Raw genomic sequence first — 22,284 nt, 5'->3', positions numbered from 1 at the left:
CGGTGATACTGATAATAGAGTGATTTCCTCTAATTTCTTCAACTGCACAGCAGATGGAAATCTTATCTTTCTATAAATAGACTTCATAGTTCTATTGCAACACCCTTATCGAGTCGACGCCGAAAAAATTTTTTGCTGTCCGACATCACACCGTTGTCAAATTTGTTCCTCTTTACTGTAAAATTTTTTATTCTTTCTCCCTCCTTACTGTAGTACAAATACTTCTTACTTTTTCTTTTTCACACTTCTTCATTTTTATTTTTATTTTGATCATTGTCATTGCTACATAGTAGTACATATCTTTCATATGTCTTCGTCATCTATCTCTGTCGCTCCACATTGCTCCACAGCGATATCAACATCCCAGGAGCATCATCTTGTGAGGGTACGATAGAAGATAAGATTATCTAATATGTATTTAAGTTTTTTCATTTTTTCGATAAATTTTTTTTAATAAACCTTCTTCAATAATTATTCTTATTTCTATTATTTTCATCGTTATTCAATTCTTCATATGCCTCCTGTTAACGAGTCGAGCTCTTCTCCCTGTGAACGCCATTGACGCGATCGATTTGCTCGAGACATCTTTCCATCCTCTGGACCGCCTTCTCTTCCTCGTCCACATCTGTCGGCTTTGAGTTGCAGTCCTACGAAGGTTTTGCACCGATAGGCGTCGCTGCTGCTTTCCCTTTGACATTAGAGCAGCTTGACTTAGCACGCATTCCCCCTCCTCCGGTCGTCGTCTTTGTTTTCCTCGTTCCTGGGAGCAGCGAAAGGATCCTCATCTCGCTTCGGTTTCCTGGGTGAGAGTACAGTTGCTTAGAAAGAAGCGAAAGACGTGCATTCGTGCTACCTGCCAAGTGGTTCGAGGTCACGATGACCCCACAGGCGGGTCCCACGTAAAACACCGTGGGATGTGAAACCGTCGTCGTCGTTGACTTCTGGCAAGAAGTCCCATGTCCCGTTCTTCGTTGCCCCTGCGAGCTCCAGGGCATGACATGAACTCTCTGAACGATGTAGGTACAGAAAACACGCGGAAGTTAGTTCTCGTCGAATGCCCTCCGTCGTCTCTTCCGATGCGTGCTTCATACAAAGGGGTTACTGGCCACAATGGCGTCGTCTCTCAATCCAACTCCGCCAGGAGAAACAACAGCTCGCAAAGTAGGTCGTCAGCTGACGTAGAGATGAAGGTTTCGAGAGTTCCCCTTCGTGTCAGGAAACTGGAGTTCCTCTCGGTCACCTGCCTACCATCTCGATCAACAGTGATTCACTCGATCCACTCAAGAAGAGTCGAAGCATGTCGAGCGGTGACAACCAGAGGGACGGACGCTTCGATTCCTTCAAGGCATGGTCGGGAAGACTGGAGAGGCGGTCGTCGTATCTACGTGGAAGGCCGCAAGAACCAGAGGTGGAGGCTTCTGATTCCGACATCGTTAAGGACGAGCCTGTGCCTGCGGCCGATCGCTACTTCGACGCCTTACAAGGACCTGAACTGGATACTCTACGGGTAATATGATCTTTAGGATTCGTCTTCTACCGGTAGAATTCTCGGGCTCTATGACAGCGTGCTGATCACTCTGCAGGCCTCGGAGGCGTCGGTTCTTCCAGAGGATGAGACATGGCCTTTCCTGCTTCGTTTTCCCATCTCTCTGGAGGGTTCTCTGCCATCTCCACCTTCACTGTGACAGCTCCTGCTTATTTCCACCATCATTGCCTTTGTCCTCCATGACCTCTTCCCCATTGATGTCTCCATTGCCATCACACAGAAAAGACCAAGATTGAGCAAGTTCATGGCAACTCTGAGATCAAGTCAGACGTGAAGCAGCAGGTGGGTTCAGCTTTAAGATCCTTGTACCTACATGGCAAAATGCTTCATCTTCCAACAATTGATGCAATCACAGCAGCCAAATTGTGAGTTTTATGAAACCAGGTGAAGGTCAGGTAAATAAAAGCTTCATTATAATTTAGTGTTCATGATGTGCAAGAGTATAAACAAAAAGATATCAGCCTCTTACATCCAATGAGCCTTCTACTACTGATTCTACTTCCAAACTTTAAAATCACACATTTTGCTGCTCTTTTCGATTAGCAATAACCATATATTTCCATCTGTCTTTCAGTATTCATACTCTAATTCATGGCATTTTATTCCAGTGAGCAGTTGAATTTTGGGAATCTCATGCAAAGAAACATGATGAAAGCAGATCATTGTTGGAAGTTGGCAGCTAGTCTTTTTCCTACCATAAAGAGAAAAGTTAAAAAATAATTACCTAATTCAAACAACTCTGATGAAGACCAACAGCACAGTGATGAACAGATTCAGCTGCTGTTTCAGACAAATTCAACAAGACATCATGAATAGTTATACAAAATGCACGAAATCAGCGAGAATACGTGGTGTTGGGTTTACAGATTGCTAAAATCTCAAAAATCGGCAATCGTAACCAAATTCCAGATTGCTTCTGCAGAAGAATGCAACTCCAGGTGCTCTTTCTTCCAATATCATGATAAAATCACATCTTACGACACCTGGTTTGGATAGCCTCTGAATTGTCTTTTCTCATCATAGTTACAAACTCATCATAATTAATTCTTCCATCCTGTGGCATACATGATGAGTAACACAATTATTACTAGAACAAAAGGCAACTGATACATCTTATATCTGCTAATCCATATTAGTAACACTAGAGTAAGTCTAACAGGTTTTCTTTTTCCTTGTCTCTGGTATGACGTATCTACTTCTACAGGCAACCTAGTGTTCAAGGAAGATCCCAGTAAATTGATTTTGGAGTTGCAGATCATATACATGCTATGAAGTAAGAATAATGGCTAAGCTGACAGAATTCTAAAAACTACCTCCTTTTGCACCTCCAATTCGTGAGCTATTCCAAAACATCCTGAATTTTGCTAATTCAGTTTAAGTGCTTACTGATATTACATAAGCATCACAAACTGCCCTATTTGAAAGTTACCAAACCCTTCACATAAACTGGATCTATATATATATATATATATATATATATATATATATATATATATATACACACTGAGCTTTTAATTTTTTCATTTTTTCTTAACCAACGTGTGAAAGAAACTATAATGTCTCGAATACTTACCTTGTCAATGTCAACTTCTGCAAGTATCTCTTTTATTGTTTTCTCATCACCCATGTTATACTTCTTGAGAGCTTGCTCCAATTCCTCAACTGTTATGTACCTATTCAAAGGGACGGTGAAATAGAATATTTACTCATTTGCATTCAATATGTTACAAGTTCCAAATTGCGTACGGATGGCATTACCCGCTTTTGTCTTTATCAAAACACTCAAACGCTTTGTACAGATGATCTTCCCTTTCCATTCTATTCATGTGCATTGTAGCTGTTATGAATTCAATATAATCAATGCTCCCATTTCCATCAACATCAGCCTGTCATGGAAATTAGGTTAACTTAGGCACCACCAAAATCCATGCTAAGAAACAGTGCAGATAATCATGAAGCAATAGCAGGTTTTCAGAAAATGTGTTGATAGTTGATAAAAAAATGTGTGCTAACATGCACACACATGTATCGAACGGACATGAGTCTTAGCTCATATTTCTCACAGGTGTACATGGAGATTTTCAGATATGCCATGTAGCATGGTTGATATAGGATATGCCTCCGATAAAAGCAGTCAAAAGGACATGATGATCCTGACAAACAGAGGAAATTATTGCTGATAAAGCCTGGTAAAGATCAAATGATCATTAGCAAATTGAAAACTTGACAGACATCTCAAAAGAATTTCTCAGTTCTTGTTCTTTTTGGAACTGAAACACTACTGATAAACAAGAATTACCGGACCGTGAACAATGTTGCAACGAAAAAGGATAACCTTAACAAAAGAAAGAGAATTTGAAATCCATGTTGCCCAACATTATGATATCCCCATCAGGTTGTGCACCATGGATCAAGATTTGCACCTACACCTGTGCAATTTGTTTGCCAGGTTACATCACGCATCGGTCATAAATGCAATCAGGTCACTTAGTTGCTTGATTATTTTTCTCAATGTGTGGATTATATAGTTCTAAGAAGCATCTACGTGGCCATATATGCAAAGCAAGCAACATGGTGTCATTAAATAATGCTTGGCTTGCACACATTCCAATGTCACAACCAGGTAGACCAGACACTCCAATATGATAACTGGACAAGAAAAATCCACAGAATCAAAAGAAATGTGAAATAAATTTACTGGGGAAGGACAAAGAAACATACCGCCTCCATCAGCTGCCTAATTTCAGATTCAGAGATCTTGATTCCCAAATTACCCAACTTGGGAAGGCCTGCTTTTAATTCTTCAAAAGTTATTGTCCCGCTATTGTCAGTGTCCATCGATTTGAACATCTCTTTTAAACCCATGATTTCTTCCTCTGACAAGCTTTCAGCTACAACCTGAGTTAAAATGTATTGTTATTAGTTATTACCATGAAAGATAATTAGCCATATAAACTGATAAGAAAATGAAAAGAATCACACCTTCAGCGCAACTTTCTTAAGCTTGTTCATGGCCCTGAACTGCTTCATTCTATTCATAACAGTAAGGTCAAGTGGCTTATCAGAGGCACCGTCTTCTCTCATCCATGGATGGTCTGCATACACTTTCAACTGTTAAAACTTGGTAAAGTGGTTAATGAGTGAGCTAATATGCTCATAAGCGGATTATGAAGCAGATACTTATCAATTAATTTGTTTAGAATATACTAAGAAATGTTTCAGCTATTATGTGAAGTATCATTCAGGGACACTTCTAATCACATACGTTATCATCAAGTTATCAGATTGATTGGAGAATGGAGATCAGTGATGCTGGAGCACAAATCATATAGAACTTGGCATATAGTGAAAGAAGGTATTTGTAGTCAATAAGACAAACCATATCCATGTCCAACCTTACCTATTTGGAGCTAATAAAGGAATTTTCATGACAATTCTTTTAACAAGGAAATGCTCTTAAAACAAACTCAGATGAAATTTATACAAGAAAAAACATCAAATTTTCATAGAACACGACCTTGGCCTTATTCATGTATCAACCTTAACAGTCACAACCTTTATACCTGGGCACTACTCATATGCGATTTTTATTTTAATGCACAAATTTGGTACATATGTATGGACTACATACTATGAGCTAAGAGATTTTAGCTTTAAAATTAAACTTGTTAACAGGATGAAAGTTAAATCTTACTGAGAATTTCAGCTGCAGTAAGCCGCTCCTTTGGATCTGGTCTTAGCATCAATTTGACAAGTTCTTTAGCGCTGGTAGATATAGAAGGCCAGGGATCAGATGTGAAATCAATATGGCCATGCAATATAGCATCAAATATACCCTCCTCAGTCTCTGCATATGTGAAAATGTATATTCAAGTTATTGTACTAAAGTATCGTTGTAAATTATCGAGCTTATTTATCCTGATAAACAAGAACCTGCAAAAAAAGGAGGGACGCCACAAAGAAGGATGTACAGCATCACTCCAGCGCTCCAGATATCAGCCTCTGCTCCATAATGTTGTCTCAATACTTCAGGGGCAATATAAAATGCACTTCCGACAAGATCTTTGAATATTTCTCCTGCACAACCCAGTTATAATTTTTAATGCTAATATAATCTTTTTAATTAGAAGGCAAAAAACAATTACACAAGAACATTTAAGAACAAAAAAAGCATCCAAAGAAATTTCCTATTCACATAACAATTCTTTTTGTTTCCCCATGAACTTTTATTTGAAAACTTACCGAACACCAACATAACAACATTGGATATTCAACAATAAATTCTTCTACTGGCGTACTTCTCCAAATTATGGCTAGGATTGCCAAACAGATAGAGAATTCTAACCCATCAACTAAGACAAGCTGACTACCTAGATGACAACTAATTTAGTTGCGCGGTTGCATGTCTTCTTGAAAACTTTTTGATCCATTAGATTGTATTTCCTAAAATTCCCTAAAAATGTATAATCTTAAGATTAAGGAATTTGAAGAATACATATTGAAAAAGACTATACATTCTTCAGACAACAAGATGATTTACTGCCTAGAATTGTAAACATACACTGGGTATACCAAATTACACATTTAAAAGTGGACGGTTATTTTCTAAGTCCTAAGAGATGGGATTTTCATATGACAGAATTTCCTTTATTAATAGTTTGTGAACTTAAGCATACATGGAACAGAATAGATATTACCCGACCAACTTCCGTCAAAAACCACTCACACTTCTCTAATTTTAAGATATTCAATCACATTTTCATCACTCTGAATCATAAACCCTCTTAAGATATTCAATCATAAACCCTCACAAGGATGAACAAACATTTCTTGGGCCTAATTTAACTTACAGAATGGAAATTTACAAAGGGCCATCCAATTGAATCTGGTTTGATCCTTGGCAATGTCCTTTAAACTTAAGGTACCACAAAACCTAGAAATCAAACTATACAGAGGCCAAGGCTACGCAGAAAATCTTTTTTCCTTTTCATTTAAGATACACATTCTGCTGTGCTCTCCAATCATTTGAAGTCCAAATGTGGTTGGAAAGCAGTGACCGAGTGCAAAGAACTGCAGTTGCCAATTCCATGCCCCAGCACAAGGAAGTGCACACAAAATAGCTTTGCCGCAATATAGATATTTCAAAGAAGATAGCTTGTCCCAAAGTCTATCATTCCGCAATTTAGTATCAGAGCACTGCGTTACCACCGCATTATACCTCGTCTCCTCATGCCCAATCGTAGAACAAGTCTATATATTGATCAGTCAACACACAACAAGATTAAGCAATCAACAATGTTGAGAGGACTAGCTGTTGATGCAGCATTTCCAGTTGATTCACAATACGTTTTGCTTTTGGTTGATGGATAACTCATTTTGTTGGTAATTTGACTAATTGTTGCGACTAAGGTAAGACAAGACCGGGTTCTTTCTGCCAGTTAGCCAACGAGTCAAAGGAAAGGAGAAAGGGTATGTGTTACCGGGCTTGAAGAAGACGGAGAGCCCGAAATCCGTGGCCTTGAGCGGCGAATCCTCCTTCTTGTTCAAGAACAAGAAGTTCTCGGGCTTCAGATCCCGGTGCATCACGCCCATGGAGTGGCAGACGTGGACGACGTTGACGATCTCCCGGCAGAGAGCCGCCGCCGCCCGCTCGGAGTAGTGGCCCTTAGTGATGATCCTGTCGAAGAGCTCCCCTCCCTCGCAGAGCTCCATTACGAGGTTGACCGAGTGGCGGTCCTCGTACGCTCCCTTGAGCTCCACGATGTTGCGGTGCCCGGTGAGGTGGTGCATGATCTGGATCTCGCGGCGGACGTCCTCAAGGTCTTCCTCGTGGACGAGCTTCCGGGTGGCGATGGACTTGCAGGCGAACTGCTCCCTGGTCTCGCGGTGGGTCACGAGGTAGGTGATCCCGAACTGGCCGCGGCCGAGCTCGCGGCCGAAGCTGTAGGTGGCGCGGACGTTCTCCATGGGCCGGCCGAGGACGCGGCCGACGTTGGAGAGGACCGGGCGTGGGATGGAGCCGGCTGCCGCGGGGGCTGGAAGATTGGGGCGAGGGCTGAACCGGGGAGGGGAAGGGCCGTCCGGCGAGGGGTAGCGCGGCTCCTTGCGGCGGGCGGGGGTGAGGTTCCCCATCGAGTTTCCTTGCCTCCTCTGGTGGAGTGGATACGGAACAGAGAGAGAGAGAGAGAGAGAGAGTGGCTGCTTCTTGGTTGAGTTGAGTTGGGTTTAGTGTTATAGCGGGGAAGAAGACAACAGGATCAGAATAAGCCGTGAGAGAAGTCAGCGGGAGGAGAGGAGGAAGGGATCGAGCGGCGGCGGCGAAAGTGTCGGGAGGAGGGAGCAGGGCTGACCGGCTATCGCGGGTAGGCGGTAATGAGATCGCGAAACGCGATCGCCACGGGATTCGGTGCGCCGCATGGTTCACACGAGTTATGAGTCGCCACGTTTCATAGCCGGCCCACCGTTCAGTGTGGTACTGCCATCTTGCCTTCGATGTTCCCTGCGAGACAGGAACTCGGCGAGTGTCGCTTGTGCGCGTCGGTCTTCCCGTGGGTCCCGCGTGCCAATTCCGTACCCGCGGTCCATTTGGAGACACCGGAGCTTTTGGTGATCCCAGGGGAGCGCGCATGCTTTGTTTTCCCAACCCGCCTACAACTTACCCCAACACTGACCCTCCCTTGCGATTGGTGTCCTGACGAGTCCCAGTCGGAACCCACGAGCGGGACTAACTCTACGCTCCGACGGAGAAATCACGAAGGGACGCGAGGAAACAAAATAAACGTGGGCGCATTGCTAGTTTGCCATTTCGTCGAACGTTTGAAGTGCACAAAATGCAATGAGGTGGTTGACCCTTTCGAAGACTCCCATCTTTTCCTCCCTTTCTTTAGGGAAAAGCAGAAGGCACAGATTGAAAGTATTCAGACCAAGTCCACATGGTCTGAATACTCTCTCTCTCTCTCGAAGTTGACATGGTCACTCCTTCTCCACATTTCAATGGAGAATACATTTCCTTCTCTGTATGCGGACAAGGTCTCTCTCTAGATAGAGCCAAGCAGGTGAGGTCTACTGCAGGAGTATCCCAAATGCAAGCCAGATGGATGATCAAGGAAGGATTCATAACTATAACCTTCATTTGCAACAAACAGGCAACCATGAACTTCCTTTGGAGTACAAGATATTGCATGTGTAATGGAAATGTATCAGCAAGTACACAGATGGAAAGGAGCACAAGCATGTATTCAGTACATGGAATTATACAGAGTGGGAAGATGAACGAAGCCCACCATGATCATGGCAACACCGATCTGGGGATGACGATGTCGCCGATGTTGTTGTGCCATGGATCCGCCAGGTGAGTGGCCAAGTTCTCCAAGGGTCCCGTTCCCGGGTACGCCGACTGCTGCACGCAGAACCCGACGAAGGCCAACAAAGCAAGACGACCTGAGAACAAAGCAAGGAGATGATCGAGCCGACACTGTTAGATATGGAGCAAGCAAGCAGATCGGAAGGGAAGAGAGTCGCAGAGGTGAAACCATTTTTGATCTCCTTGATCTTGTACTCCTGGAACTTGGCGGGGTCCTTGGAGAAGCCCAGGGGGTCGAAGGCTCCACCGGGGTACTTCTTCTTCTCGGGGTCCTTCTCCATGCTGCGTTGGTGCTCGACGAAGGCGATGGCGATGAACTCGATGACAAGGATGGTCGGGAGCGTGCCCCACGGGACCGGGTTGCCGAGGTAGGTGGCCTGCCCGCCGGGCACCGCTGCCCACTCCTGCGCCTTCACCCAGTTGCCCAGGCCCAGGGCTTCCGGCACCAAGATCCCCGGCTGCAGAGCCACAGTGCGATCAGATCCTTCATCGAATGTGCGGAAGAGGGATCGAGTGAGGGGAGAAGAGAGCTTACCACAGCAAGCATTGCCCAACGGCAGTGGATGAGCTCCGACTCCTTGTACCTCTCCAGGTTCTCCGGGACTTCCCCGAGGCGAAGCGGGTCGAAGCCGAAGTCGCTGAACAGGCAGGTGGAGAACACACATGTGAGTGTTGTGAGAGAGAGATCTCAAGGTAAAGATCGTCGCGGTGGTTTACCCAGGGGCGGAGCCGTCGAGGTAAGGGGGGCGAGGCTGGCCGGGCATCCACTCGGCGGACATGGAGAAGCGGGACGCGCCATTGGCGCAGGGGAGGGAGACGGAGCCGTTGAACTGCGACTTGGAGGAGGAGAGGAGGCTCGGGAAGAGAACGGCGCAATTTCTCAGAGCAGCAGACGCCATTTCTCCTCGCTCTGTCTTTCTGATGCGCGAGGAGAGATGTGTGGGTCGAACACAACGAAGGCCTTCGAAGGAATTAAAAGCTTTGGCCATGAGACGGCGGCGGCCGCGAAGCGGATAAGGTGCGAATCCAAAGACAGAATCCTATTGGTCGCTCTATCCGCAGTACAATCCAATGGTCCATATGACAAGAAGAATGTTATCTTCCTTCCTTTTTTTCAGCTTAATATTAACATTTTTTATAAAAATGTATCTTGATTCTTAAGAAAATATTGATTATTTACGATGAAAAACATTATTTTTTGGCCTTTTTATGATTGAGCGTCTCATTTTGAAGTTTTTACCATGGAGCATCATTATTTTCTCAAATATGCACCAAAAATAATTTTCCCTTTTTATTTATTGTTCTACTAATTTTGTTGGCTTTTCTATAGAACTTATAAAGCGAAAGGAAGAAAGATATTAGAAAGAATTAGAAATACTTCTGATCTATAGTATTTTAGATTATCCAAAAAATACCTACTTATATTAGCCAAATGATATAGTATATTTTTTTAAATAATAAAATAAATATATCCTATCCCAATAAATATTTTCACCCTAATCTATTAATTTTAATTTTATTATTTTTTATTTATTTAAAATCCTAATTATTTGAATTAATCTTACCAAAGTTCTCCATCGTTAGAGAAGAGGAAGATAGCAGCCGATACAATCGTTGGAGGACGTTCGAAAATAAAGTTCCGTGAAATCTATAGTAAATCGTGAGGTCATTTAGATAACTGGGGTGCAACTAAATACAATACATGAGTAGATACACAACCTCACGTAATCATGCATGTCGCTGAAATGTATTTGTCTTGGAATTATCCTCCGACGAGTGAGAGATCATGAAAAAAATATATAAAAAGAAAATATAATTATGTTGGGGAGGTCTCCTCCATCTTCCTCCCTCCAAAAACTCAGTCAGTACCATTACTTCCTTCATCTCTCTCTCCCTCCTCTATTATCAAGATAGCAACAGAGCTTTTAGAACAAGGCTGGGCGCTGACCGTTGTCGATGGTGATGAGGCAGGCGAGCATGATGTAGGAGTACAAGCCGATGCTAGAGTTACGGCCCGTGCTGTAGGTATCCACTTTCTGGTCCCAGAACGCCTCCTGGGATACGACGGCGAGGGGGATCAGGAAGAAGGCAATGAGGAGGAGGAGGAGGAGGAGGGGAAGACGGGGGAGCAGTGGAGTCGTCATGGGAGGTGGATGAAGAGGTAGTGAAAGCTAAAGGATTAGCTGGGATTCTTCCTCACCGACTTGGTTGGATGAAATGAAAGGAGTGCATGGCTTCTTATAGAGGGAGGAGACCAAGCTGCACGGTCGTCGCCGTTCATCAGAGGACGAAATTATATTCATCTCTCTCTCTCTCACCCCCTCCACCCCATCCTACCTCGCCCGCAATTGATGCGGAGGAGGAGCTGTGGGCGACGGCGACAACAGCCACAGAGGCTGTGCTTTCATCACTGGGTGCAGTGGGATCCAGGCAGAAGGACGCGGTCAAATATATGGCCGCGGGGAGCGGACAGTGGGTTGCTTGGCGGCGGGGTTGGAGAACGTTGACAGACCAGGACGCTATTTCCAAACATATATATATATATATATATATATATATATATATATAGGCCTTTACCCATTCTTAATACCATAGCCATTCTACCTACACAGACAACGTCAAATCACCTCAATTATTCTTATGGAATTTATTTTTTTTTAAATAGAAACTTATTTTTTATCTAAATGGTTTGCATATAAAAACTCGAGTTTGAATCCCATAAATTAGTCGAATAAATAGCCATCGAATGACTTTTATAGTGGAAGCTAAACGGAGAATGTCACTGTAAACGTTCGCCATGCAGTTCGGCATTTTCTAGTAAGACATCGAAGTTGTCAATGCATAGACTAATTGAGATGCGTGGTCAATTCCACGCTGCGCTTCAGGTCAACAACACACCCAACACCACGTGATCTGACCGCCTATTGTCAACCCTGAGCAGCGGAGCGGAACTCGCACGTGACCCGCACGCCACGCAACGCGGAACCAGAGAGGTGACCGTGTCGGGTCCAGGTCAGCTCATAAAACGCGTCCAACGTCATTATGGGTCCCAACATTAAGTTAGGCTTCCTACTGCGGTACAGCCGATTTATTCTTCAAGCCAACTGAGGAAACCAAAATGTTCAGCAGCAGTCATTAACATGGAACATCTACGCATCAATCTGCGCACGCAGTAAAGACGAAGCCAACTCTCCTCACGACAACAGTGGGCGCAGCATCGACACCATCAATCCGATATCCTCATTTCTACACCAAGAACATCCTTTACCACCTCGTACGTCACAAAAGCAATTGCAATTGATGGCACCACCTGAAAGAAAAAAAGAACATCGATGTGATTCTGCATCTAAATCTTTGATGGTTAACATGATACTTTTGTACGCTAAATGGAATTGAAGTCACAAACCTTTACTGAATTGGGGACAAGACCTTTGTATAATGCACCGAAGCCTTCGTTACGGACAGTTTTCCTGAAGGCATCTACCATGCCATTGTATTCTAAAGGTGCTTTGCTCCTTCCATGTCCGGTCACAATAGAAGCAGCATCCTTCCAACCCACCATTTGCATTCTTCTCCGGATTACATCGAGAGGGTAGGCAACAGTCTGACCAACCGTTCCAGCAACCGCTCCGCAGCCGAGCCTTGTGACGATGCTCAATTCCGAGTCTTCAACCAGCCCGTATGGGTTGGTTTTGATCAACCAGTCCTTTAGAGATTCATAGACAGCAAAGTTGAGGCCCACGTATGGAATCTGCAAGTTCAAATGTTGTTCAGAAGAGATTAAAATAATTCTTTGAAGCAAGTACACTTCAACAACATCTACATCATAGATTTAGCAACAATTTTCCGACAATGTGAAACATTTTTCACAATTTGTTTTTAAAGCAACCTATACTGCTTAAGAGGTGTACAACAGTGGAGTATGTGCTAGCATACTTTTTTCTAAAGTACATATGCTGATAAGCATGCACATGCACTTCACTATATATTATATATATATGGATCGATAGAAAAATGGTGACCTTGGTCTTGGACATTAGGGTTACATGCAACAGGTTTTCCTAGAGAAAAACCAAAGGGTATAAGAACCAGATTGCCGTATGAAACAGGTTTTCCAAGTCGTTTTCTACAAGGACTTGCTAATTGTTTGTGGTAAAGGATGCTTGTCGTCTAAGGTTTGGTAAATAGGAACTTACTACTCCTATAACTGATGGAAGCCAGCCCTTGTACAGAGCACGAAAACCTTCCTCACAATAGACTGTGCGCAATGCATGAAACATTCCTCTGTACTGGTACGGAGACTTTTCAGTCTGTACAAAAAATTAAGCTAAGAGAGATCAGTAATAATGGCATATAAATTATCAGAAAAATGATATTACGTAGAAGGTGATACGTGACCAAATTGTCTGGAGGTCTGTCATTTGTCCTTATTTCAGAAGCAAGAGAAACAGCACCTGCACAGTGATCCTGCCACGAACCATGTCCATGGGATAAGTCGCAGACATTGCAATTATTCCAGCACATGCTCCCGCTCCAAGACGCAAAACAGGAGTAAGCTGAGCATCTTCTGCGAGAATTACAAGATATAACATGATTTGCCAAATCAGTATGTACAATGGAAGGAAGAAAAGAAACACATGATCGAGAGGACAATAAAAGCTTTCAGACTGTGATAATATCTCCTCTTTGTTTGTTGCTTTTGCACCTGGTTTAGAGGGTAACAGGAGGTAAAACTTTATATTAATTGCTTGACTCTCTTTCTCAAACAGATTGACAAAAACCAAAGTTCTAATACCAATTTCCATAAACATGTATTACTTGGCTCCTTTTGTATTGGCGAATGGAATTTGTCTCATAGTTAGAAAAAGTAACATCATAAGACAACCTTTGAACATTACAAGAGCTTAGAAACATCTCAAAACCTTTTGTTTTGCATCGTTTGCAAAGGAAATAAATTGATTAGCTTCAAATAGAAGGAGCTACATTCTAACTCCAACAAAGAAGATTCTAGTGTGCACCTACAACTCACAGAGAAGCCCATTTGTGGTCTCAACAGTTCCATGCTTGAGAAAAAGACGAGAATAGGTCCGTAGTCTAATACCGCACACCAATTAGAACTGAAGGTGAACAAATGTTTATTTATGAGAGGTCAGATATGTAAGTGGACATGAAAGTGTGTAATTTTTATCTTCATGTCCATGAGGTCAGATGTGTAGAATGGATCAAATTTCCATTTATTTTTCTGGGGTTTCACTCTTCACTGATCTTTCTCCCCTCAACCTGCAACCATTGATACATAAGTGTGTTTGCTAGCTAATATGCACAGTATGGAGAGATCACCAGAGTAGAGGAGAGACCAGTGTTGAGAGAAGCATGTGCGTGTGTTATTCTCTCTTTCCACTCATTATCACGTTTCCTTTTGCAAACACATCCATGTTGAAACGGTGGTGTACCATGCAATAGCAATGGTGCATACCACACAAACCCAGACTGATAATGGGCGTGCTACTAAAAGGGGTTGTTTTCTTGGTATACAAACACTTCAAGTGTGTGAAACCCTACACTTCAAGTACAGAAAAATATCAAGTTCTTCAAATCTTGTGAGTTGTGACAATGAAAGAAAAAAAGAGATGAAGTTAGGAAAAGGAAAGAAGGAAAGGAACAAAGAAAAACCCGATAAGTCTGGTCCTAGTTAAAATTTCCAAATGTTTTGTTTAAGTTTATTGATCTAACCAACTTTATGCAAAACCTTCCCTATAGACTACATCCATTAGGCGTACATATGTATGGGAACTCACACATATATGCTAGAAGCAATTGTTTACATTGACATTCTAATAAAAATATGCTCCAGTTGCATGAGAACAACCAATAGCATCAAGAATAGGATGGCCCAAGAGAAAGTGTATACATACCTTTGCCAGAGTGTCGTCGGTAAAGCCACAAAATTCCACTGCAACAAAAGAAAATCATTAGCTTAAAGAAAAAAGCACTAGATTATAACTATAATAGCAAACCCGTGCTTAGTGATAACTAGGCCCGAACTAAATAGAGTTGGTACCTAAGGTCCATGTTTTGAGTTTATTGGCCATAAGGATCTAATATGATATGTCATAAAATACTAGCCTCCTGGCACTTCCAATGTGCCCAAGAGAAAGTAATTGTAAAAGAAACATCCACTGATATACAGATTAATTAATAATAAAATATGCTATAAGTAAATTTTGTGAATTTAGAATATGAATGCACATTCAGAGTATTTTTACATGAAATATACCCACATGACACTCCATGGTCATCAAGAGCTATCCAAACAAGAAAGTTACGACAATAGTTGTAAACCTCTTCTTAAAGAACATTTGATATTTGAAAAAGTTGCAACATTATATGAGATGCTATGCTTTAGCATAAACTCTATGCTTTTGGTAACTAGAACCATCATCTGTTTGCAAACATCACTCATACCACTTGATATAGCATAAACTCTTCTTGGGCTGGCAGACAAAAAGAAAGTATTTAAGGCTTGAAGCTGCAGACAATGATGAAATTCAACCCTAGAAGGAAAAAGTAGGACGACAATGTCTAATTCTAACTTTGTTTATTGAATGTTCACCGTAGTCATATAATTTTGCCCAGTATTTGTTTCAGCCTCAAACTTCTGCACCACAGTTTTAGCCATGCATGATACCTGTTCATAATTATTCATTTACCACCTCCAACTGAATTTCTTATAAGCATAAAACTCAAAGTTTGCTGCATCTTGTTGATAAAATCATACCACTGTCCGAACTATAGTGGTAATTTATCTAACTGATAATGCTATGAACCTCCTTATTTTACCACATCATGCATTTCGTTCAGCTAAAAATACCAAGCTGGGAACGAATAAGCTATATGTACATACCTTGATGCTTGTTCGTAGCTAAAAAATTTGACTGCAGAATTTGGAATGATGCGTGCGCAGTTAGTTCCGTTGCCTTTGAATAGTCCTCGAAAACCCTCAGATTTCCATATGTACTTGAGGCCTTGTATGGTTCCATTATACTGAATACTGTGAGGATTTTGAACCTGTATGTGATCATCTTGATACATTTAACAAGAACAAATTCATTGTCTCAAAGGCCTTTAAAATACATAACTGTTCAAATACATTCATATAGTGCAAATCTTTGATGAAACACAAGAATGTCATATGGAACGGATTCTTAAACAAAGGAAATAAGTTGCATTAACCTACATGCATATATAAATGTATGAGCAAATTAATCATCAAGTCATGTCTACCAGGCAAAAGTTGGATCAAATTAAGACAAGGAACTCCTTTGATGCTTGACGGTTTAATGAAAAAAGAACATTTAAGGTAGCCCTTCAATCGTAAATTGAATGATCTAGAAAGCAGAAGTGCAAATTAACTTGTGAGCACATATTTATCTCAGATACTATAAATTGTTTACAAAGATCAGATGTTTATAACATACAGTTCGTTCCAATTAGCAACATAGACAGACATGACAAGACAAGATTCAATAAGAATGCCGCCAACATTCATGCTGTATGAAGTTTGGGCATACCAAATAAACCATTCTTATGACTCAAAATTGAAAAGGACTATTTAAGTAAAATTCTGTATAAACCTCAATTTCTGATGCAATCTCATAAGTTATCCAATAATGTCATTTGGTCCATAAGGCATGGCCTGCTTGCATGCAGCCCTCAAAATTTAAGCTCTTATGGTAGAGCACAATTTACTTTAAATATAGTTCAACTGTGATTTATGACATAAACATCTTACATGATCGGCAACTACATCAGAAGTACCGAAATCCAATATGGACTTTGGAGCAAATAAAGTCAACAATTTTGCTAATTTTGTCTGAGAGAAAGCTTCTAGATAACTGACGCTTTTTGCTATGAACTCGTTAATAGGACAATTGCATGCCTAAGAAAGTTAAATATTTTTGTGCTAGTTTGGAGTCTTTTTTAGACTTTGGACCACATACATATCTCAGGTGCAAGGGTTTTTCCTAATACATTGTTTCTGTAAGTATATTTTATATTCCAAGAATGTACAACAATAACCTATATTATATTATGTTCCAATTAATTACACAAGCTGACTTGAAAATCATGAGCTGTAAATCAGTTCTACCTTCACCTTGTACCACACAGTTTCTACAGTATATATAAATCAAATTCAAGCTTATAAGTAAAATAAAATTAGAGATGCTAAATGTAAAGATGGGAACAACAACTAAAGGAACTTAAAAAATCCCACCAAAAGTAAAAGCAAAGAAGAGAACAAACAAGCTAAATCATGCCAAATTGTCGATAATCATAACTCAAGAAATAAGAAAAAAAGGAATGAAAAGGAAACTTTACCTGAAGTAGAATTTTCAACCGCTCAAGCGGAGCAACAGCAGTTCTTGATCTGAAAATGGTTACATCAGATGCCATGTTTTCATTAAGCTGGGATGTATCTACAACGCTCATTATCATATGATTTGTCAAGTAACAACTGATAAGGACTTCTAAACTTCAAATCATGATCCCACCATAAAGGATGCTAAAGGAACAACAATCCATGATAAATTTCAAAAGGTGATAATAGCTGCAGAAGAGTATAGTCATGTGCTCCATATATCCAGTAAAGTGTCAATTCTAAAAGTATAAGACACAGACCTCTAAATATAAGGAGTTGCATAACGTGGAGCTAAAAATATGATAAGTTGGTTTTCTTGACCGTAAAAGTTAGAAAGGGGGCAATTGACTTCATGTGCTTTTGCTTTATACAGTTTCAATGATCACATACAAGAGCAAGTTTGGGAAAGGTTGAAGAGGGCAGGTATCAGGCAACTGCTTATAAAGGCCAGAACAGAAACTATGACGTTAGAAACATAAAAATGAGTTCAATGATCTACTATGGATTCTTCCATGGAAACAAAAAAAACGGAAGATGCTAATTCCCAACAAGAATAAAAAATTAATTAGATTACCTCTTGAATTCACGGAGTAACCAAGATACATTAGCAAGACTAAAAAGCACTTATGTTTACAAACAAAATATATTATATTCAAACATCAACGCACAACTGGTAAGCCTAAGGCACTAAATGAAATTGCTCATCAATTATTTTCTTGTTCAATCAAACTCTTTCAAAAGGTTGGCTATCCATATACATCAACATATAACTTAATTTCCACAGAAGAAGTACCGCTATAGGAAAAATTCTGAATTTCAGTTTATACAGAACATTGAAATTTAGTTTATTCATAGTAAATGAAATTTGTTGCCTAACATTTCATGTTTATTCTTTTGTTACCTGGCCTTAACCAAGTATAATGGTAAAATACTTCTACTTGAGGCCCTTAACCTGGAAAGAAACATTATGCCAGAATCATCCACATCTACAAATTTCAATGAATTACAGTGGCCCCTTTCATGATATCTTATATCTCCATAATCCAGTAGCAAAGAATTTTTCTGCATTAAATTCCAATTACAAATAAATTTCCATTACCGTGCGCATCACTTGTGTTCTCGTACTAGTATAACCAAGATAAATAGCTTCAGGTACAGGTCCCTACCTCGAGATGAAGTCATGACAAAATCAGTACATACAGGAAGACTGATTAATATTTGTTTTCCAAGACCATGTTCCCTTTTACCCTACAAGGTTTAAGGATCCAAGTAACCTATAACGATTTTATAATAATCAAGGTACAACAGTAGGCTTGACACCAAAGACAACCATCAATACCTACATAAGGGGCCAGCGTAAGATATAATATTTCACGATATTAATCACAGTGTAAGGATCAAATGGAAACAAACAAACAACACGAGCACATACGAATAAACACTCAGATGGCACGGCAACCTTGCGAGCAATATTCTAATTAACCCTTGTATAAAGTGATCAACAAAATTATATTATATATATATATATATATAATGATTAAAAATGTGCTGGAGAAATGATTAAAAATGGCATTTTTCTTCCAAAAAAAAAAGACAAAACGGCGATTTTAATAAGAAAATGCCAAAGATGAGAGGAAAACGAATCGACTCACACTCCTCCGGCGACACCACCGGCGACGAGAGACTTGCAGATGCTGAGGATCGCGTGGCCGGGGGCCTTGACGCCCTCCCTCGCGAGCTTGGCCTCCTCCGCCGCGAGGTTGACGATCGTCGTGACCGCCGACTCCCCCGTGTTCTTCCCCACCACATTCTCCGACGCCATGGAATCTCCGGACTAGCTCAAGAACCAGGTCGGGCCGGCTCGAAACCCTCGGCGAGACGACTGCCGGTTGGACCGGATCGGATCGAAGGGGTAAAGTCAGACCGGGGCCGTCTCACTCCCGTCGGGGTCTTCTCGGGGAAGAGAGTGGGCGGAGGGCGGCGAAGGGGTTCGGGGGCTTTGCGGCGGCGCTCCCTCTCGCTCTCTATTTATACGGTATGAAGAGGAGCGACCACCTAACACTCCCCTTTTTCCTATTTTCCTTCTATTTTTCGACCTTTTTATTGTGGTATGATGTGGGCTCTACCGATATCGCATGGCACGGAAGGGGAACTAACTTAATACATATGAAATTACCTATATGCCCTTATCAGACAAATTAAAGAAAATGATCAAACTTAAATGGGCGATTTCCTTAATATCTTTTTTTTTCACATTTCTTAATAAATACTCTTATTTCTCATAAATTCATATAGACCTTTAATAACACTTTAGTACACTATCTTACAATGTGTACGACACTTCAAACAAAGCATTATAAATTTATATAAAAATATTATAATGGTGACAATTTGACTCAAAAATAAATAAGATTAAACCTATCTCAGAATTAAAATTAAAAATAAATATTCTTATTAGTTTATGAATAAAAATAACATAATAGAGAGGCTTCTTTGTCGGCTAAAGTATTTTTTAATAGGCTCTCGATGAAAAATATTATAATTAGAGAATTGATTTTAGCTAATAACTTGTTTACAATTTTCTAACTTATTTAGCTGAAAGTGATTTTTTGAACTTGTAAATTTTTTTTGGGATAATTATAAAGATAAACCTAAATGGTTAAAAATCTTTATCAAAAAGCAAAAGCAATATATTCCTCTGTAGATTGCAAAGTTGCATGCATGGAATTTTGTAATTTTGTTTTTTTTTTTTTTGTGATAATAGGATTGGTTCCTAAGAAACCAATACAAAGTAGTACAGGTGATCATGGAAGTGGATAAGTTCTGTGAAAGGAATGGTTTTGAGATGATGATAAGTTGGTATCCAAGCCTTGGACCTTTGGATCAACAGACAGCATCCACACAAAAATATTTAATTGCCAAAAATAATTCTGGTCATGATTCAAATGGCAGTACATTTTGCAATGAATAAAGTGAGTTGGCTTTTAGAATGTTGGATTCCCATCATGGCAACTGGTAGTAGCAGTTGAGGAGAGGATTGATTCAAACAAAATGATTTTTCATTATGTATATCTTCATATCTATATTTATATTTATATTGTCAGTTTAAGATATATTTTAACTAATTCTATTAGCTATTAGTTGAAAATGTATTTTATTCTTAGTTTTTTTATTTGTTTGTGAACTTTTATAATTGATTCCAATGACAATGACATAAATGTTGGAGGTTTATGCTTACTATGATATGTTATAATTTGTAACAATATAGATTTTTTTTTTAGTTTTTAATATCCCTGAAGGAACTCCTAAACAGAAAGATTAATGACTTTTATATATTCTTATTTTTATTAATTTATTAAAGAAATATATAGGAAAAACAAGGACACCGATGAATAAAATTGACATTGCACAACTTGCAAGAAGGCAAGAGCAGCAGCTGTCACAAGCTGTGATGTTATTTCAATGTCCATGAGCAACACAAGGAGGCTTTTTCTACTGTTCCATCGGGAAGCTGATCTGAATACAAAACAAAACAAAGCCATATAGAATGATAGATGTTAGAAACATGATGAGTTTGCTGGAGGTTTAAGATCTAACTCATAGTTAATGACATGATGAGCACCAACTACGCCTTGAATCAAACGATACGCCCGCCTCGTTGCCTTCGTCGCCGACCTCTTCGGCACGGACAACTTCGACGTCGCGAGGGAGTTCGGCGGTCCCTGCTTTGTCTTCTTTCCCTCCCACTTATTCCTCTTGTCCTTATTCTTCCAAATGCCCACCCTCCACGACACCCTCCCGGACATGGTGAAAGACCGGACGACCGAAGGTTACAGGTCGCTGCCTGCAACAACTGAAACGGTACGAGAAGGCTGAGGGGATTCTGGCGAACAGCTTCCAGGAGATGGAGCCGGAGGCGGCGATGGTGCTGAAGGAGAAAAAGCCCGGCCGACCGCCCGTCCACCTGGTTGGGCCACTAGTGCAAACTGGGAGGCCGAGCTCGAGCCCGGAAGAGTCGCTGTGTTTGAAGTGGTTGGACGAACAACCGGATGCCTCCGTGCTGTACATTTGCTTGGGCAGCCTCGGAGTGCTGAGCCGTGATCAGGTGAAGGAGATGGCTCTGGGGTTGGAGACGAGCGGCCATAGGTTCCTTTGGGTGGTCAGAAGACCGGCAGACAACGGCATCGTCGGAGGCAGCGAAGACGACCCTGCGAGCTACTTGCCTCAAGTGTTTCCCGAGAGGACGACGGAGTCGGGGCTGGTGGTGTCATTCTGGACGCCGCTGATCCAGATCCTGAGCCACCGGGCAGTGGGAGGCTTCGTTACGCACTGCGGGTGGAGCTCGACGTTGGAGAGCGTCGTGCATGGCGTGCCCATGATCGCGTGGCCGCTGTACGCGGAGCAGAGGATGATGAACGCGCTGATGCTGGCGGAGGGGCGGAAGGTGGCGCTGAGGGCCAAGGAAGACAATGACGGCGTCGTCCGCAGGGAGCAGATCCCTGCGGCCGTGAGGGAGTTGATGGAGCGGGAGGGAGGCCGGGTGGTGCTGGCAAGGGTGCGACAACTCCAGGAGGCCGCCGCCGCAAAGGCCATGGTCAAGGAAGCAGCTTCCCGCAATGCCCTCCACGAGGTGGTCGCCAAATGGAAGAACACGTTCTGAGTAGCTTGACGTGCTCGTCTTCTCCACAACAACGTCAGTTCTGTTCTGATAGATCATGAACATGGAAAGCAAACACGGGATTTGTTCTGGAATCCACATTGTTCTTCATTTGCATGAACTGGTCATCATATAATCATGTCGTTTAATTCCAAAAAGAATTAAAAAATAACTCAGTAAATAAGATCTCACTGTCACAATCTCACGTGATCAAAGTCATTGATGGATAAGAAGTAGTATTTTATTGGACGGGCACTCAAGTTGCCTGAACAGTGTATATCACCCTAGAAATAATCATG

At 41.3% G+C, this 22,284-nt stretch overlaps 4 protein-coding genes across 5 annotated transcripts; 1 reads left to right on the top strand and 3 right to left on the bottom strand.

Annotated features, from left to right (window-relative positions):
• Positions 1-2,289: 2,289 nt before the first annotated feature.
• LOC103973474 (calcium-dependent protein kinase 1) lies at positions 2,290-8,497 on the bottom strand. Its single transcript, XM_009388051.3, has 8 exons — positions 7,027-8,497; positions 5,480-5,623; positions 5,241-5,393; positions 4,529-4,641; positions 4,268-4,444; positions 3,305-3,432; positions 3,120-3,219; positions 2,290-2,600 (listed from the first exon to the last, which is right to left on the bottom strand). The coding sequence occupies exons 1-8, from the start codon at positions 7,676-7,678 to the stop codon at positions 2,514-2,516; spliced, it is 1,554 nt and encodes a 517-aa protein (XP_009386326.2). The 5' UTR covers positions 7,679-8,497; the 3' UTR covers positions 2,290-2,513.
• Positions 8,498-8,644: 147 nt separating this feature from the next.
• Positions 8,645-9,859, bottom strand: LOC135605486 (chlorophyll a-b binding protein 6, chloroplastic-like). Its single transcript, XM_065095643.1, has 4 exons — positions 9,627-9,859; positions 9,445-9,547; positions 9,079-9,367; positions 8,645-8,986 (listed from the first exon to the last, which is right to left on the bottom strand). The coding sequence occupies exons 1-4, from the start codon at positions 9,806-9,808 to the stop codon at positions 8,835-8,837; spliced, it is 726 nt and encodes a 241-aa protein (XP_064951715.1). The 5' UTR covers positions 9,809-9,859; the 3' UTR covers positions 8,645-8,834.
• Positions 9,860-11,964: 2,105 nt separating this feature from the next.
• LOC135582080 (mitochondrial adenine nucleotide transporter ADNT1-like) lies at positions 11,965-19,398 on the bottom strand. Of its 2 annotated transcripts, none has more exons than XM_065095639.1 (8): positions 18,981-19,398; positions 17,289-17,337; positions 15,814-15,977; positions 14,825-14,862; positions 13,364-13,476; positions 13,106-13,219; positions 12,316-12,660; positions 11,965-12,219 (listed from the first exon to the last, which is right to left on the bottom strand). In XM_065095639.1, the coding sequence occupies exons 1-8, from the start codon at positions 19,148-19,150 to the stop codon at positions 12,136-12,138; spliced, it is 1,077 nt and encodes a 358-aa protein (XP_064951711.1). In that variant the 5' UTR covers positions 19,151-19,398; the 3' UTR covers positions 11,965-12,135. The 2 variants fall into 2 exon arrangements, with proteins under 2 accessions (XP_064951711.1, XP_064951712.1); XM_065095640.1 differs by having other exon boundaries at positions 13,364-13,473.
• A 1,741-nt stretch (positions 19,399-21,139) lies between these two features.
• Positions 21,140-21,988, top strand: LOC103974125 (UDP-glycosyltransferase 72B1-like; the record flags this gene model as incomplete). The annotated part of the gene is made up of 1 exon (XM_009388886.2): positions 21,140-21,988. A coding segment is annotated over one exon (849 nt), but the record flags the coding sequence as incomplete, so codon positions are not given.
• Between the last annotated feature and the right edge of the window lie 296 nt (positions 21,989-22,284).

Source organism: Musa acuminata, chromosome BXJ2-2, assembly GCF_036884655.1.
Source record: "Musa acuminata AAA Group cultivar baxijiao chromosome BXJ2-2, Cavendish_Baxijiao_AAA, whole genome shotgun sequence".
NCBI classification, from domain to species: Eukaryota; Viridiplantae; Streptophyta; class Magnoliopsida; order Zingiberales; family Musaceae; genus Musa; species Musa acuminata.
The sequence above is the reverse complement of the archived record's forward strand: the minus strand, read 5'-3'. Positions and strand labels throughout refer to the sequence as shown.